Source organism: Atheta coriaria, unplaced genomic scaffold (genome assembly GCF_025399875.1).
Source record: "Atheta coriaria isolate IRGN ID8LTWV9N9 unplaced genomic scaffold, Caltech_Dcor_3.1 hic_scaffold_4_pilon, whole genome shotgun sequence".
Taxonomy (NCBI): Eukaryota; Metazoa; Arthropoda; class Insecta; order Coleoptera; family Staphylinidae; genus Dalotia; species Dalotia coriaria.
The window spans coordinates 6,608,420-6,626,774 of NW_027045446.1; the positions used below are offsets into that span (position 1 = coordinate 6,608,420).

Here is an 18,355-nt window from a genome sequence, read left to right on the forward strand (position 1 = left end):
TATTTTCAACACTCAAGATTGTTCAGCAGTGTCCTAAAATGCCGTTTATAAATTAGCATTGCTCTAAAAAATTCGAAACCTGCTGTAAAAAACGCCCTATATCTCGTGATCTAATCCATTTTTGGAGTTTCTTACGATCATGTTTTAGTGTAAGTGGTCCTCTACACGGTGTATATCCTTCTAACCATCTAAACCCTTCGAAAGTGCATTAAAATACCCTTCACAAATCGCAATTTTTTCCACAAAAAAAAATTGTGTTAAAGGATCAAACTTATTCGAAATCCGACTTCACCATAAATAAATGCTTAATTTGCGATTATCTCGCAAACTAAAAGGGCTAAGAAAAAAGGGCTTTATATTCGTGATATATGAAAACTTCTAATAGATGGCATATATATTGCAAAATGAACAATTTTGAATTAAAATAATTAAAGAAAACAGGTGATCCAATAAAATTGTGATTTGGGCCTAAACGATCAGTGCTAGAGTAAAATTATTTGTAAATATTTAACTAATAACTTTATAAGCTATCAGAATACTAAACACTAATTTTTATTTCTTGATAAACAAAATGTTGAGTTTGGCGCCCTTTCACTGGTGGCGCTGCGCAATCTACCCCAAGTAGCTTAGTGGCTTTCCAGCCACCTTGTGTTTTGTTAGTAAGTCAGTTAGGTTTGTGACTTAAAATATTCCACCGTGTCGGGGCCCACTCTCTGTTTTTTAATCCAACTACCACCCCAAAAATCTAGATAAAATTGTAGGAGGATAAACGTTGGTAATCTTTTATGTAAAACTAAGCAACATTGTATTATTAATTTAATGAAACTCTTCTGTAAAAATTCACTTTGCGCAACACAAAAGTAAAATGTACTTTTTTATGACAAAATCTTTCCTTTAATTTTTTTTAAGTAAATTTGGTCGTTTTTCAATAATTATTCCATCTTGTACAGAATTCTTCAATTAGTAACAATATGAAGTCCTTTCTTTCCTGAAGAACATTTCCTTTTGAACAAAAAGGATTTTTTTTAAGGGCATTTAAGAACATTTCCTTTTGAACAAAAAGGATTTTTTTAAGGGCATTTAAGAACATTTCCGTTTAAAGGGTTGAAAGGGCATGTTTTCAAATTCCGGAAAGATACCTTCTTCTAAAGCGCATTTTAGGCTACTTCCGAACAGTTTAGAAAGTTGGAAGCGCATGCAGGGTATAAAGAATCTCTGAAACTATGCTGCGAAAAGCCCCAAGAAAGTGAATTAGTACATGAGGGAATTGGGGGAAAAAAATTGAAAAGCTCATACTTAATTGTAATTTTTTATTAGAAAAACAACTAAATTCATTTAGAGTATTTACATATATTATTTGTTTCGTTTTATACAATATTAATACACAATTTTCAGCATCAAATATAAATGATTTCACATTTTTGTCATTGTTTTCATCCTTCATTAAATTTTCTTTCTTAACTTATTATCATTATTATGTCTGTGTGTCTAATGATACTTGTAATACAAATTCAATTGAACAATTTATTAGCAGTGTTTTCAATGTTCCTCGAAAAACTCCACGGAATTGTAACAATACATTTGTTCGGCGCTTTTTTTTATCTTGGTTTCAAGCGCTAAAATTAATTGAGAATAATATAGCAAACCAGAATTTCATTTGTCACAATCATATATCACAATTGCCTGAAGTTAACAACAATCAATATGTTTTTCGAGAAAAAAATGCTTTTTAGAATTACATAAAATACAAATTCGTCCACAAGTAAAGCAATCAAATGCATGACAACTAAATGTTTATGTTCGTCCGCAAATTTGTTTATTTTACGAGTAGTAGTTCTTATAGTCCTTAGTTGAATATACAAAAATAGCCGTACTTTTCGCACACAATGTATAAATCGATTCATCTCTCCTTTTTAATCGAAATTCAAATCGGTGTTGAGATCGCTTTCGCGTTGCTGCTGCTTATCTACGACACGAGTAACGCTATGATATATCCCGCAAAACGAAAATGCTGGTCGACATTGGTGAACAAAAACGTTCTCATTCGCACTTCACAATCAAATAGAGAGTATTGCTAACTATTAAAATTATGTGGCACAATTTACGAAAAGTCAAACGAAATTAACGCTTTCAAAGCGAAATTATGCCACACGCACAAGAGTTCAGATTGATAACAATGATTGCATAAATTATGTTTAAAAATGTATCCAAGTAAATGCACATGGCGCACATCTAGATAGTGTGCACTATGGTTTGGTTGAAACAACGTTTAAATGCGTTCAAAATCGATAAATAACTAAATTAATTATGGGCTTTATGGTAAAAAATTGATGCTAGCTTAGGTTGGCATCGAGTAAAAATTAGGTTCTCACCGTGAACAGAAATCGCTGAATCATGGCTTAACAACTTATTGCGTAAAAAACAACTTATAAATATATTTGGCATACTTTAATAACTTAAAATCTATAGCAATAATTACAGGAAAATTTGATTTGTCCGCATTTGATCAAAGATTTGTTCGCCATCACTGATAATAATTAAAAGAAAAAACTCAATAGTGTGAAAATGGAAAATCGCAATGGTTTGCCAGGTGAGAACCATATGAATCGCCAATGAGCAAAAAGTAAACTTAACTTAACGGTATTTAAAAATCGCTAAACAATGTGTAATAAATCAGCCTTTTTCATCATCAATTATAAAACTACGATAGGAAGCTAAACAACGAACGAATCATGTTTGTTCCTATGCTCATTCGTCACTCCTAATACAAATAGTTGGTTTTCTCTTGAAGTAATAATAATTATTATAAAAATTAGTTATTTTGTTTGAATTACCTAACTAAAAAATCCATCCGCCTACGACATTCCCCACCACGTGCCGCATCATCGCTTGAAACGAAATAATAACGTGACTACGCTTCGAATCAAAAAATGCACCCGTTTGTTCAACCGTTTAGGTTTACTACACGCACTGTCGCACCGTCCCGCCATCATCAAGCGTCCATCGTCCAAGTTTTCGTGTAGCAATCACAGATAGCTGCATCCGCCTAAGTGCCGGACGAGCCAGGCGCCGCGTAGGGCGGCCCTTGAAAGTGGAGGTTGGCCATGGGAGCGCCGGGGTATTCATACTCGGGCGGCGGCGAGACGCGAGGCTCCCTGGCCTGCCCCTCGTGTCAGACCTTGTTCATCTCGAAGTTCCGATACGCGTTGGCGTAGCCGTCCTGCATTCGACCTCCTCCGGCTTGTGGCGCTGTCGCTAATGGATAATAATCTGCGTGTAGTTGGTAAACAGGAAGGAAAAAAACAGAAAGAAGAGCCCAAGTTAGTTGTGTTCGTGTTATCATGAGATACCCATTAATTATTTGATCAAATGACGATCAATGAATGAAAACTGAAAATAATAAATGAAAGGAATAAAATGATAAATGTGCTTTTGAAGTGATCAAATTTGAATCAAACAAGTTCTTCGTTTGCGTGAATGTGTAGAGGGTTTTAAGCGATTGAAAACAAATTTAAAACAAGGACGGAAATAATGAATATGATTTGTATTGTTACCTTTCGGTGCACTATGATGCTGACCGCGACCATCGCCGAAGCCTCGTCGTGGTCCGTGATTGGCAGTGGATCGACCTGAGCGACCTGGGCGCCCGCCACCTTCGGGATGATGCCCGTGATGACCGCCTCCGGTGGCACCTGCGTGATGTGTGCCGGCGTGTGGATGCCGCATTCGTCGCAGCGTATTCATCGGCCGACGTAATGTTTCACTGAATCTTCTTGCGGGTGGTTTTTCGGGTTGGACGAGGGCGTATGCACTGCACAGCACTTGATAAACAAGCCCATAAAAATGATGAACCCAATTCCCATCAGCACCACCGCCCACCAGTATTCCGTCACCCACCCCGCAACGTTCAGCAACGTTTCCTTGTTCAGCAGGAGATTCATTAGTCGCACTAAGGGCCCATCAGCATCAACCGCGCGACATTTAAGGAACACATCACAGTAACCCTGCAAGCAAAATTTAAAGAAGTGAATACCTCCGAAAACAAAGTTAAAGTTATAAGCATACCTGAAAATTGTCACATGGTGATCCAGGTCTTAAACTAATCCCACCCGCTGGCAACCCAACAAGATGTGCAAATTCGCTGGTGCTTCGACACTTATCCGTGCCGTTTTGACATGCCAGCTCACAAAGTTTCCGTTTGTCGATGTTAGGCACATCTTGAGAAGTCAACGAACATGCCTGCAGGTTCCATTCCAGACAAATTGAACCCCTGCACTCGCCGTTAATGCAAACTTGAGTACCATTATTGCAGCGCGTCATGTTCGCGCGGTGCTCCGGTTCAGGACAATCTGCTGAGAATCCATTGCATTTTGAAGAACGGTAGCAGTCGGATTCAATCTTGCACACCTCGTGCTGCCACGGGGAAATGAACTGGCATGTATCGCCATTACAACACGGTCCTTGAGACGGACTGCACTGTGTTTTCGCACGGCGATGGCATCCACGAGCGCTGGCATTGCGGCGATCTTCGACACTCAACAACCGAGGGTAGCAACACTTGTCATTGCACTCGGCGTCGTCGTACCCACAATCGCACTCCTCCCCAGCCTCCACAATTTTATTACCACAGAAAGCGCCCGCTGAAGCGGTGAAACAATTGCGCTTTTTACTGTCGTTGATGGCATCGAGCACGTTAGAAATATTTCCGATACTACAAGAGGAAAACTTGCTGTTGTTTGGACGGTCACCACTAGTCGCCGAGGCAAACATAATATAATTCCCACCAATTCCGCCTGGACGACATTCAGGTGGATAATCATGCTAAAATAATCACGTTTAATTTATCGCACGAACTCTAAATTTAAAATAATTTCAATTAGATTCAGGACTTACAGGTGATCCAAAATTATGTCCAATTTCGTGAGCCAGAGTGAGTTGACTAACTTTAGGCGGCACGCGACTATTATAGTTGACAAAAGTGATAATCCCTGTGTTGAGGGAGCGCTTGGTACTCTGATACATCCCTTGGACAGTTTCCGTGTAAGTCTTAAACTTTTCGCATATGCCACCCGACGCACCGGAAGCACTAGCCACCCACGCGAGACCAAGGGTTCCGCCTGTGAAGTCCCGATAGGTAAAGACGTACGCCAAACAAAAGTCCTCGTGGTTTCCGAGCGAATGGATGTTCAAAAAGTTGCTCACATCGATGTTCTCCATGCAGAATTGATTCACTTCGCAATTGTTCGTGCACCGACATGACGAATCATCATCAATCTGCAACGAGATATAAATATCAAAATCAATTTAGAAGAATGGCTGCGGAAATGTTACCTTTATCCTTTGCACTTCGAATTTTATGTCGCGATGTTCGACTTTCCCGTCGAATTTCGTATCGCGATAGATGTAGTTTACGGCAGTGACGTGTTGGGCAATAAGGGAAAGTATTTCCTCCCGTGTTTTGTCGTTTACTTCGCTTTCCTTCTTTGGATCCAAGTGCTACAACATAAATCAATCTATTCATCGTCATCCTTTAAGGTTCCGCATCTATTACACCAAGTTTTTGCAAATATGGAAACATTCTGCTTGGCATAAACGCACTTTAAAAATTTGTTTAAATAAATGACAAACCTCTGGAAAACTCTCTCTAATATGCCTCCATATCAGAGGATCCGTTTGAATGTAAAGCGAGCAAGTCTTTTTGTTTTCGTCGCCACGGCGCGTCGCACGCCTGGCGCGATGATGCTCGTCGTTGGCGAGCCTCGAATACTTGTTAAGGCCATTTTCGTAATTGGCGGAATTAATCTCAGTGGGATACGTCGGATTCGCCTTCTTGTGCTTCTTTTTTGTTGGCGGAGGCGCCGGAGACTCGTCCTCCACCGCTGAGTTTTGCACGTTCGTCATCCATTGTTCGACGTCGTCGGAAACGCCGCATCCACTCGAATGACCTAAATACCGCACGAAATAAACAATGTACCATATTAGAGAATCTTTACATATTGATTAGACTCACCCGTCCTATTATTTTGATATGCATCAATCACGTGATCATCATGATAAATAACCGAATGGAATGTCTGATTTGGATGCGTATGATGCGGGAAGTAGTGATGAGCCTTCTCGACAAAATAGTCGCCCTTTGGTGACAGAATGCGCCCTTCGAAGACGCCATCAATGAGCGAACCGAACACAGTCGAGTTGGCTTCACCTGTAGCAAGAAGATAAAGAATCAATAAACACAAAGCAGTTAATTAAAATAAATCATTCTTGAATGGATCCGCGATAAATCCGATACTTTTAATTCTTCTTCAATTAAGCTACTTCACTGTGCTTTCATCCACTCAATGAACCTGAATCACTTTTTGTGATTTATTACCGATTAGTTTGTATATCTCAGGAAGAAGAAAATAGCAAGTGACTTGAAAGAGGAAGCGCGTCATCAATCATACTTAACGCGAGATAAATCTACGACGCCGCCGGAAAAACGGAAGCAGGAAAGCACGGAAAAAGTGTCCAACCAGCCTAGAAGCGCAAAACTCGCCTGTTTGTCCCATATTTTTATTTCTATATCTCTAAAGTTTCAGACTCCATTAGGTAAGGAATCTACCATTGCATTCAAACCAATTTGGAATGTCACAATGAATCGCAAAATTTAATTCGCAAAAATTTTGATAGAATTTCAAAGAAGCAATCACGTATATTGCTTTTCAAGATATAAGGAATTAATTTCTGTTGCCTGTTACACAATTCGCTGCTCAATATGTGTAAATCGATTACAAGGTTATTGTTATAATAGCGACTTGTGTAGGTAGTTACGTGTATTGTTAAAACGTTTCATATGCTCTTGGGTTTCAATTAAAAAATGAGATATATTCATGCGCCAGTAAGCATTATAACAAATTGCATTGCCCTGTTGTCAGTATCAAGTAATGAGACTTAAGTAGTTACGCATCGGTGCGCTCACCGCGTGTTGTTTGGAATTTAATCGGAGTCGAAATGTAATCGCCAAAACAAAAACAATCGGAAGAAACATTGAAACCTTGAAATATCGCAATCAGCAAGAAATAAAATAATTAACTTGTTCAAAATGTAAATTCCCAAACAAAAAAAAAAACTTATTATTATTTTAATCAGATTAAAAAATTCATAATTATTTACCTATAAGATGACCGTGGTAGATGTGTGACGCATCAACATGGATGGGCTTTCCATGAGTGTCGTGCACCTCGAGGACGTCGGCGAAGACGCCTAGGTCGCGTCGTAGCCGCATGTGAAAGTGGCGGCCGTAGGCGCGAAAAGCCACGTGTACTTGGTGATCGCGCGTCACGGAGCGGCGGGCACGCAAATGCGCCCTGTGCACGTCCGCCCTATCGTAGGACAGCGGCTCGTAGTGCGTGATGTACTCATTGAGACGATTCGCTGCAACAAACAAAAAAATAAACATTAATTACATACTTCTGCATCCAGCCAAGTAATGCAACTACCGGTGCAACTTGCAATATAAATCAATTTAGAAACATTCCCGGAGAAATTCCGATATTAAACACAGAACAAGGTCATGAAGAGGATGAAACATGAGCGCAGAAGAGGGATGCGCTGCTGAGAATTAAATAGTTTCCCAACAAGTTTGCACAATTTTAATGATTTAAGGCCGAATTTGCGTGCGATACAAAGTAGCGATAATGATGATGAAAGGGATTACCGCCGTGTGCGGAATTACGGATGTTCGAAACGTTGTTTGTAACCATGTCGCGACCAAATTTCAGCACGCACAATGAGCAATAATGATTAAGCCCACAAATACAAGGCAATTTATTGTCGATTTAATATTTGCTCAAATCAAATCACTAATAATATTTCGATATTTTAACATTTGATTGCAATCCCGCATGTAATCAACATTCAACGGTAAACTCATGAGAATTGTTCTTAAAAATAAAAAATAAAACATTGCTTCAAGTCGTAAATTTTCCGCGAAATTATTACAATTAAGTCGTGCAACCGATTATTCTGGATTTCCACTAATTCAATTACTGCATTCCTTGGAACAGCAACATCATACTTGTTCAAACTTCAGCTATCATTCTTGCTACGTACCAGGTAATATACTAACGCAAATTCGTAATAACCTTGCTAGTTCTTGTTTATTTTCTGAGTAATACGGGCAAGGTTTCTAGTAATAAGCTTATGCATGGATATATATTATTCTCTGAATTATATATGAATTTATAATGAAATTATTTTAACGTAAAACATACTGCACACTAGAAAAACAATACAGTGAAATATAGTATAAAGTTAAACAAAAAGACTAAAAAAATATTAAAAATTTAACACATTGTAAAAAATTACATTTTTATATTCTCTCGCACTTTATATTTATATTTACTTATACTGTTAACGTTGACAATATGTTAGTACTCCAAAAAACGTTTTGGTGTCAAAATCAGGCCAACAGGACAAGAGGGCAATGAAATGAAGTGAATCGGCGGAAATCTCTCGAGGATAAACCGAGTAGCTCACTTACAAGATGCACATTTACTCCTACGCGACGCCGGCAAACACAAACAGAAGTATTTTGAATCCGAAACGAAGATGTTCCGTTGTGTGCTTAAAAGTTAATGAAACTATAAGTACCTCTAATAAGGTCACAGCCACTCGACTCGAATGTTCAATTTATAATTCACTTCAATCCATAATCCGGCACAAGTTAACTCTGAGCACAATTTAGCGAGTGTAGAAGTTGAAATTAACCTAAATATCATTAAATGTTAGTTCAATTAGTGAAGAACGTAATGATTATAATTATATACAATCATAGCTTATAATTGATTAGTTGAAAAAAACCTTTTAGTATCCAATTGGAATTTTACAAAATTCCAAGATTATAAGTAACAAAATAAAATTGTTACTTACATTATTGGTGATTGAATAATTAATTAACGAACGTAACTATTGTCCTGCGGCTAGTAACGGCGCAAGTACTTTTTATTCATTGTTTCCCGTTTAAAAACATCTCCTTGTCCTTTATTCAATTTCCAGTAATTTTCTTATTTCGCTTAATTTACTTCCTTCGAGCTGGTAACGGGCATACTCCACGTGCGTGGAAGAGCGAAAATACGCTAGCATACTACAATGAAAGAACTCCCGCGCCTCTCGCGCCTGATTGAAATTTATTTCCGCGGAGCATCCCGAAAATGCCATTTATTCATTAAGCGTCTTAATTAGAAGCAGCAGCAGCGGGCGAATAACTCGAGATTCGCACCGAACTCTTGCCAAGCGTCCAAAAAAAGAAGAAGAAAAAGCGAATGCATTAGTCCGAACTCGTTATCATCGCAAAGACAAGAAACGGCGAGGTGACGGGGACAAGGACCAGGAAGACGAGTAATCAGTACAACCGCCGTTTTAATGAGTCGATAAAGCGCGCCTAAGTTAATGCAATTTCCCAATGCAATTAGACACCTTAAACGCAATTATATATTTAAAACTTTCAAATAATCCAATGGATTATAACTAAATGAATGCCAATAGGAATTTAAATTATAAATGAAGGTACAATGCGCACGGACAATAAAAACCAATAGATTGTCGTTTTATAACTCGTTTTATAGGCATTGCAAATGTAAATTATTTATGCAAATCCACAAATGACGCCGGGACAAGCGGCCGAAGCACGTGCGCACATCCATTACGCGCGTTTTTAGCTTTATTTATATTTTTATATATTTTCCGGTGCCATTACCGCAATGACAGCGACACAATATCCGCCGAGAGTACTCCAATCGAAAGAGTTATTTAATTCGCATTTTTGCATCGAATTTAAATATTTACAGCGCTGTTTTTGCAATTTTTATTAAACTCGTGCAAACACACGTAAATATAAACAAATAATCCACAGGTATAATTTATTTATTATATACTTATTATAGAACTACTTCGGTGTAAAAATAGTTATAAAATGTGCATCACTTCTTTAAATCGGAGTAAATTCAGAGAAAATATATCGATATTAAGCGAAAATGAAAATATTTGATGTTTGCACATAAACCAGAGAGCTTTACTGCATTCAACACGTGCTTGATTACATAAATTGCATTATGAGTCATACGTTGCACACTTCAAGTCTCATTAAGTGCATAGTATTTTCTTTTATTACAAACATTGCAAAAAAAAAACACAGTGCCCATAACATTGCACAATTTACGCAAGCAGCGTAATATAACAGCACGCAATTATTGCTAAATCGCCGACAATAAATGATACACTTTCACCGTTGCGAGCATCGTCGAGTTATTGCCGTTGCTAAATTGTTAACGACTTTGAAAAATTAGTCAACTCGCTTTTTACGTTTTTTACTCAGTCCGAACTAAGTAAAAAACTCTGTCAACCAGTAAATTCAATTGTTGTTGATTCGCGGAATAGACGCACAGAATACTTTCGATAGAAGTGAAATTTTTTGCACTAGACATGAAATGAAATCTTAACGTTCGCGTGGTTTCAGTGAAAACCATAGAAAATTGAAACCCGTCTCGAATAAAGTGAAACCCCAGCCATTTTCCAACGCAATTGAGCGCGTAGAAATCGCAAATCGAGTTTTGTGTGCATCGCTGCGATTTATCCGCTAATTGGACACTTGAAAAAAGCCATTAAAACACGTCCACTAATTAAACCGGCGCGTTTTTAATTATATTTAGCACGTTTTTTTGTCGTACTGGTGTCGCCGCGTTCATCGTTGCACTATTGCTTTCATCCAGTAATTAAAAGGCGTGCATCAGAGCTTTAGCGCATGTTTTTGATGAATTTAGAAATGTCCACCAAACTGCGTTTATATTTTAAATATAAACTCACAAATAATACAAAGAGGTCACAACGAATATGAAAAACATGCGGACAAAGTTGACAACCACCCATTTTTCATCAAGAGAATATTTGTTTTCGACGTAGGTATAATTTTGTAATTTGGTTGAACGCAATCGAGAATGATGAGAATACCGGTCGGTGGAATGTATGAAGTTTTCGAGTTTTATTAATTATATTTATCGAGCGATCAGCGCGCGTTGTGGTCGCGTTGCATGCGGTTGGCCGTTAATTACGAATAAACAGTACAATTTCCAATCCGGCCCATTCATAGCGTTAATTACGGTTCAATAATATGGATAATTGAATAAATAGGATTGTGGGGACACCGCTCCAGTTTCCACCGTCACAAACCAACATGAATATAAATATTTATAATTATAAAATTAAAACCCAAACCACAAAAGTTACAAGTTATAATTTGTAATAAATCATAGGAATAAAAATGAAATAATTCCAAAACAACAATCAAAAAATAAATACAAAAATTCCAAATTATTGATCCAATATAGTTCAGAAATTGAACCAGCAGTATGTGTTCAATTATAGCTAAATAAATAGGCCTACGAGTTGCAGAGTGTGTGCAATCGATGGAATCGGCAAAGTAACGCCGATACGTAAATCGATTGGCTTCGGCTCGTTCATCGCAAATGAGAGAGCTGGAAGTTATTGCTTCGACGGCTCCATGTGCAATAGTACACGCCGACCGGTAATAACAAATTGAAGGAAATAATGCAAACTCGATGAAAACGCGCGACGCGCCGACCCAGATATTCAATCAGACGATTAATGCGCCTTTTTACGGCTTGGGAAGCACTACAGCAAGTTACAGCATGTTTTATATATCCATTTAACCAAAAATGAAGAAAAAAAATCGATAATGATAATAAGTCTTTAAAAAGCGAGATTTACTTTTCATCACCCCTTTATCAATCAATAAAGATCTAATATGAGTGCAACAGGTCAGTGGATCACTTGATTATGAATGATTGAGGTGTAAGTAATTGAATGACGTTTTGCGTCTCTACTTGCAGATCGCGTGTTGCAAGAATAAACGAAACTGCACCTGAGAACCGAGACTTTGAGACCATTTTCACTTCGCGCATACGGGCCGCGAGTGTTCCTAACACGCACGCCTCTAGACGTGTTCATTACGTGTTCTTACTTAATCTCTATTTTCAAGTCATGAACTTTGAATTTCTAGAACTTTCCGCTGAACACAATGACTCAAACACGAAGCAAACTCGGCTTTACAATGATAACTATCTGGTATTGCATATGAATTCAGCTAACACTATATATAAACCAGTTGGATAAATATCTGCACACTCTGTATACTATTTCCGTTTTGTTGATGATGCCTGTGATGAGGTTAAAGTCGATTCGATGTTGACGTGTCGAGTGTGAAATTTCGGTAAATACACGACAGAAATTCGGAATCGTCGCCATGGGATTATTGCCGTGCCGATGTCTCGGAGACTCAAGGCAATCGTTCGGTTCGTTGGAGGTTAATGAAGTTTTAATTGCACCGGTTTTCGGCATCGCGCGCGCGCTCGTGTTTAATTGTTAAATTTTACAACCGCGTCGCGCTGTGCGACGATTAGGCAAATATTGCGCCCGTTCGCAAACAGTAACGCAATTTTTATGCTTCACGAGGCTGATGTTTTGCGATGATAATAAATTAACCGTTTTATTCGACATCGACATCGATTTTTTGCAGGCGAACTCACGCGCGACCGAGTTGGAAAAATACTGCGAGCAATATATGATTGATGCGAGTTTAGGAAAGTAAATTTTAAATTGAATTAATACATTTATTAAAATAAATCATGTTTTTACAGCAATATTTTTCAATTGCAACAATATCAAATATGTAATATCAAAAATATATATGCACTAATAAAACTTGAATCAAATTTCAATGGAAATAAAATATGTAAAATAATAAAAATACATATTTTTACATATTAATATTTTTATAAAATAAAAAAAGTTAATTTGACGGTTGCAATGACAATAACTAAATATTATATATAGGTGTCAAAATTGATTGTTTGAAAACAGCTGGTTTTAATTTTGGTCACATAACTTTGGTGAAATAATAATAATTTTCGAAATCTAACAAAAGTTACCGCCGCCGGAAATGATTCTAATATATAGAGAAACTACGTTTGTTACCTATTGCACCAAGAACAAAGCTTTCTATTATAATACTCCATGCGGTAATAACAGCACACAACCCTTCCGGCACACGCACTTTAAAAGGATTCTATTTTATTTAAAGACTATTTTTTAGTTTGATTTATTTTGGAATTAAAATTCAGCTTAACATATAGTAAACACTCGAGGACCGTGCCTCTAAAACCATCTCGACAGCCGATAACAAAGTGTTATTTATGTTCGAACGAAAAGCCTGTGCGCCTCCTCCCCATCGCATTTGCGGGAAGAAAGCTTTTAACCCCGAAATGAAACGAAACAACGCTGTGTGCCCCCCGACGAGGCGCAAGCGCGCCCGCTTGCCTTGTGCTGGTCCCACTTACGAATTTTCCGCATTTCCACGTTTGAACATAAATTCTTATTTGCACCCACCACCAACGGGTAATAACGAACGGCGCGATTGCACGAAGTCTAGGCCAAATTTCGCTATTTCGGAAGCAATTTTCTAATTGATATTAATTTTCAAACGGCTCAAACATTTCTTAAGGTAAATAAACATTTGGTATAGTTTTTCATTCTTTACTCGTAATACTATTTGTTGTTTATAAGCTATAATGGAAAATAATGATATGACGATAACATTGTTCCCGGTATCGACTCTTGTTTCATATTTATATTAATTACAAAAGCTTAAGATAATATTTACCGCATAAACACGTATCAATTATACAAAATTACAATTTTTACCTCTAGGATATGACCTGATCATCGATTTATATTGTGTAGATTACTTAAAATTCAGAAATACTGAATGCTAGCTATCCTATGCAAAACGGCCCATTGTTTGTCTGGTTATCGCCGACCAACCGTGAAGGGGTGCAGACGCATGGAAGAATAAAACAGAATACAACACGCGACAACGAAAAAGGGAGACGAAAGTGGGCGGCTGTTTATTTTTTCTAGCACGCTGAGATAAAACGTTTGTCTTCTGGCGCATGCAAAACGATAAGAAGGAAAGCAGATCCAGCGACAGTGGCGGACAAAACAAAGCAAGACAAGCGACAAACTACCAAAGCAAACATAACCAACACCTTCAAGAAGCGCCGAGTTTATTTTCCTGTTCAATGAATTTTAAATATTAAATATAAAGATTTTCTTTGCACAAAACCTGTTAAAAAGTGAATTTATTTTCGTGCCATTACTTGATAGATGACTTGGTAAATACGAAAATACTGGGTTTTAATGTTTAAATCAAACATTATTTGCCATAGCCATAGCTATTCGCGGAAAGTAGGCCACCCATCGTTCACTCCTCACTCTCGTTTTTTCCCACGTCGGGTGAGCAACCGGTCTCAAAGGACTCTTCGTTGAACCGTGTCAGTATGCCCCCTAGATACTCTCCCACGCAGCGTATTATATTTCCATCATGCCCTACATCCCGCGGAAAGAAAAACTTTAAGAAACCGGCACAAACACCAAATCAAACTGACCTAAAAAACAATTTTCATCTAATATTTTATTCAGTTTGAACCAGTTTTTTTTTACGCGCTTAATTTTATTCGTTGCAGCCATTATCATGATTATGCTGATGACACGATAAATAACTTTGTATAATATTCGTTCTTGTGGGCTTCTGTCGAGTTTTCAGTTTTCTGTTCGCAGTTTGTGTTACTTCGGATACTTTAGTTGTGGGTTTTTGGCGCTATTCGTATGCGCGGCATTTAGCCGAAGAACTCGGCGCGGATTCACAAGTGGGTATTGATAAAACCGGCGGCGGCGGCGTAATAAAAACCAAGTGCCGGAACAAGTGCCGAGGCACACACTAGACGCGTCCGCCGCCTCCACACGCCACAGCAGACGGGACCGGGTGCGTCTTGCCAGTTGAAGCCAACCAAACGACTCTTTGTTTCCTGACCTGCACATAACACTTAAAAAGATCTCGTCTGTTTTTCACGCGCGCATCTTTATTTTATATTCGAGCTTTTCACATTTTTACATACTCGTAATTCTTTTTGCAAACTTTGTCGAGTAAATAATGTTTGAAACAAAAAAGATAATATGATTTATTGTCATACTATCAAATCCTTGTATTTATTGTCTAATTTAACGCTATTTTGAGTACAATGCAACATTACCTGTCGGAATATGAGGTCATTGAGCAGGTTCAAGATTATTATAACAATTAGTGATTCCTTTGCCTTCCATTTTGCATTTTTGCAACTTATTAGCGAGAAGAAACTAAAAATTTAAATAAACCAGCAAAATAAATAATTTGCTTGCAATAGTAAACCTTTTTTTGGGGGAGAAATTCGTGTTGTTTTTTAATATTTTTCAAAAGATATTGAAGCAATTTTGAAATAGTTGGTTAGCTGTTTGTGCAGCTGTTCATATTCGACTCTACTCCTCCACCGCTGCTCTTTCTGCGGATCGTGAAAGCGGGGAATGTTTCCTTTTTTGAAAACAACGTCTGAATATTTTATGCGAATACCATCCGTGCCATTCTCGCTCACTCGCTATATTTCCGCCCCGGCTGCCGCCTCCGCCAGTGCCGTCGTCGCAACGACCGGCAGCCAGACAATTCTTTGTTCCCCAATCGTCTGCTATCGCCGACTGTTGCGACAAGGAGACAACGGCTTTATACCGATTCGATTCTAACAATCCCACAGCACAACATACTAAAATGAAAGAAAAACAATAAAGCGCAAGAAACTCTAAATTAAAAACAATAAAATGTTTATTTCGAGCAAATAACAACTGCTTTATAAATAAATTAAATTTGCATTCACCGTATTAGTTTGGTTCTAAATTAATACATGTTTTATCGACATGTTTATGCATGTATGATTATATGCATACATGTTTAATATTAAACACTACAGCCATGTCACCATGTAAATTAACCATCAAGGGAGCTGCGGCCTTAATCGCAGACAGTGTAACACGTCCAGATGTGTCATGCAGCTGAGTCTGATGACATTTCAATAAGGGTAGACAAACCGTTACTGCATAACACCTCACATAGAATGTTTATGAACAAATAATTTATTATATTTATTACGAACATAAAATTGGCTACTGCTCGCTCGTAACTTATATTTACGTAGCGGGAAAATGTTTTACTTTATTACCCACCTGCGAGAATTAATTAAATATGTTGTAAACCAACCAAAAAACGCGACGTTTTTTTGTGTATTTTGGTGTTATAACAATATTTAAAAATGATTTCCAATTTAATTGTTCGTACTTTACAATTTTCTGTGCCATTGAATATGTTATTAAACGCCTCATAATTTCCTCCATTATGCAATGTTTAGTCGGCGAAATTTTCGGGCGCATTTTAAACTTTTAGCATTTCGCATTCATCCGGCTCGCCACGAGCATCTTGACGAGTTTCGACAAAACGCGCATAAAGCGACCAACGCTCTCGTCATCCGCCCCAAAAGATGCGGCAGAGGCGCGTTTATTTATATACTTGGCCGGAAAGTTTGTGCGGCGAACAAGCAGGAAGACTTACAAGAAAACGGACCGCCCTCACACCGCAAAATTCCGATGCTCGACTTGTACATTGTTACATGTTAATGTTATGTACGAGCAAAAGGACAACAAGAACGAGAGTTTCTCGAAGAGTTGACATGTAAATTGTGCGTTGAACTTTAGAATTTAAATTTTCCAGTTTTAGTTATGATTTTGTTAAAAATTGTGTCGGGAAACACGCCTATAAAGGGAGGAATAAAATAATATCGCACAGCGAGGTGAAATTTATAATACACGTATTTATCACTGCAAACCAAGTACACATTTGTGTTAACACTGTCATAAAGCTTGCAGATATTATTATTAATAGCAGTGAAGCGATTGTAAATCAAGGTAAACACTGGAAACAGTATACCCTGAGGTAATTATGTAAATTTAATGATGAATGCAGGAAAAATGCGAAAACAAATTATGACATCACACAATAATGCTTTTAATAAAATTCATAAACCTCACAAGATTGAATTATACATGTTTTAATATGTTTCTTTATAAAGTTGAAGCTAAAAACAGAAAATATTTATACTCCTTCCAAGCCATAATTTATTCCCTATTCTCAAGTCAGTTCAAGAAGGCGAGCAAAATTAACAAAAAGCGGAAATTATAATAAGTAGAAAAAGTGCAGAGAAAATAAAACCTACACGTCAAATGAAATACACTTTCCTCAGAACGCACGCAATCTTCCAACACAACACAATCGACGCCGAGACCAAGAATGGGAATGAAACCGGGAACCACTACAAGAAGTAGCTAACTCCAGGTCCTAGTCCTAGGAAGGAGAAAAATCGTGCTTATATGCGTGTATTGCAACGGCGCTTTTTAAGTTTTAAAGCTCGCTCGCTGCAACTTTTCTACTTTTGCGCATTTATGTGCTCCAATTTTCGCTCACTTTTCCGCGGCGGGTGGCGAGTGAGAATTGATGTTGGCCGCGTGCGGAAACACGCTCGCTCTACTTTCTTTACGCCGCACGCTTTTATTCGACTTGCACTTTTCACGATATTGCTCCTAACACACTCCAAGAAGTGGGAAATTACGTTCAAGATTAATTTATTTCGCTAGCGGTAAATATTAGGTACATTCGATAGTTAAGAATTACCCAAAGCAACTAAAATTTAATTTTATTAAATAAAAATCATTTACTGTTTTTTGAGGAAATATATAGGATATTAAGAATTTTATTACTGACAAAGTGGATGTCACACGTGGTTACATCCACGAAACAATGACGTGAGCGATTGCACAGCATAAAAGGCAGAAATTGAATTCAAACTTTGGATAATGCTGGAAGCGCTCAAACATTAGCAGCGTGCGGGACAAGAGAAACTAGAAACACGAGACCACAAGGGAATGCACAACGCAATTATTCGACCACATACTAATTGTTTGAAGTGTACGCAACGTCGTCGGGTCATTCTCGCGTACTCACAACATAAAAGCACAAAAGAAATACAGGGCAAGCCAAAATATACAAAACAACCAAAAACATTCAAAAATTAATTTTTGAAAATATCATCTCGTGTAAATTATTGGTTGAGTTTTCATTGACTTTCACAGAGGATTATCTGCACGTAAACATTCAATTGAGTCATTTTCGTTTCGTTTGAAGTTGATTATTCGGTGTGTCTATGAGTAAGCGCCTCAATTATGAAAATGGCACCAATAATGAGAAAAATGGAAATGTGTTTCCTCTCGCAAAGGGGTTGCCCCATTTACGAAACACCAGCATGGCGCATAAGCCAAGTCATTACTTCTGGGAGCTGATTAAGCGGCATATCGATCCGATTCCCTGCTTCCGCTCGTCCCCATCCCC

At 37.9% G+C, this 18,355-nt stretch overlaps 1 protein-coding gene across 1 annotated transcript in view; it reads right to left on the reverse strand.

The window, feature by feature from the left end:
- Window positions 1-1,295: 1,295 nt before the first annotated feature.
- Window positions 1,296-18,355, reverse strand: part of kuz (zinc-dependent metalloprotease kuz) — a 32,684-nt gene continuing 15,624 nt past the window's right edge. The window contains 9 exon segments of the mRNA XM_065300266.1: window positions 1,296-3,270; window positions 3,555-3,785; window positions 3,788-4,004; window positions 4,066-4,821; window positions 4,894-5,274; window positions 5,332-5,496; window positions 5,629-5,945; window positions 6,011-6,205; window positions 7,156-7,416. Coding sequence (XP_065156338.1) covers window positions 3,173-3,270; window positions 3,555-3,785; window positions 3,788-4,004; window positions 4,066-4,821; window positions 4,894-5,274; window positions 5,332-5,496; window positions 5,629-5,945; window positions 6,011-6,205; window positions 7,156-7,416 — 2,621 coding nt within the window. The 3' untranslated portion in view covers window positions 1,296-3,172.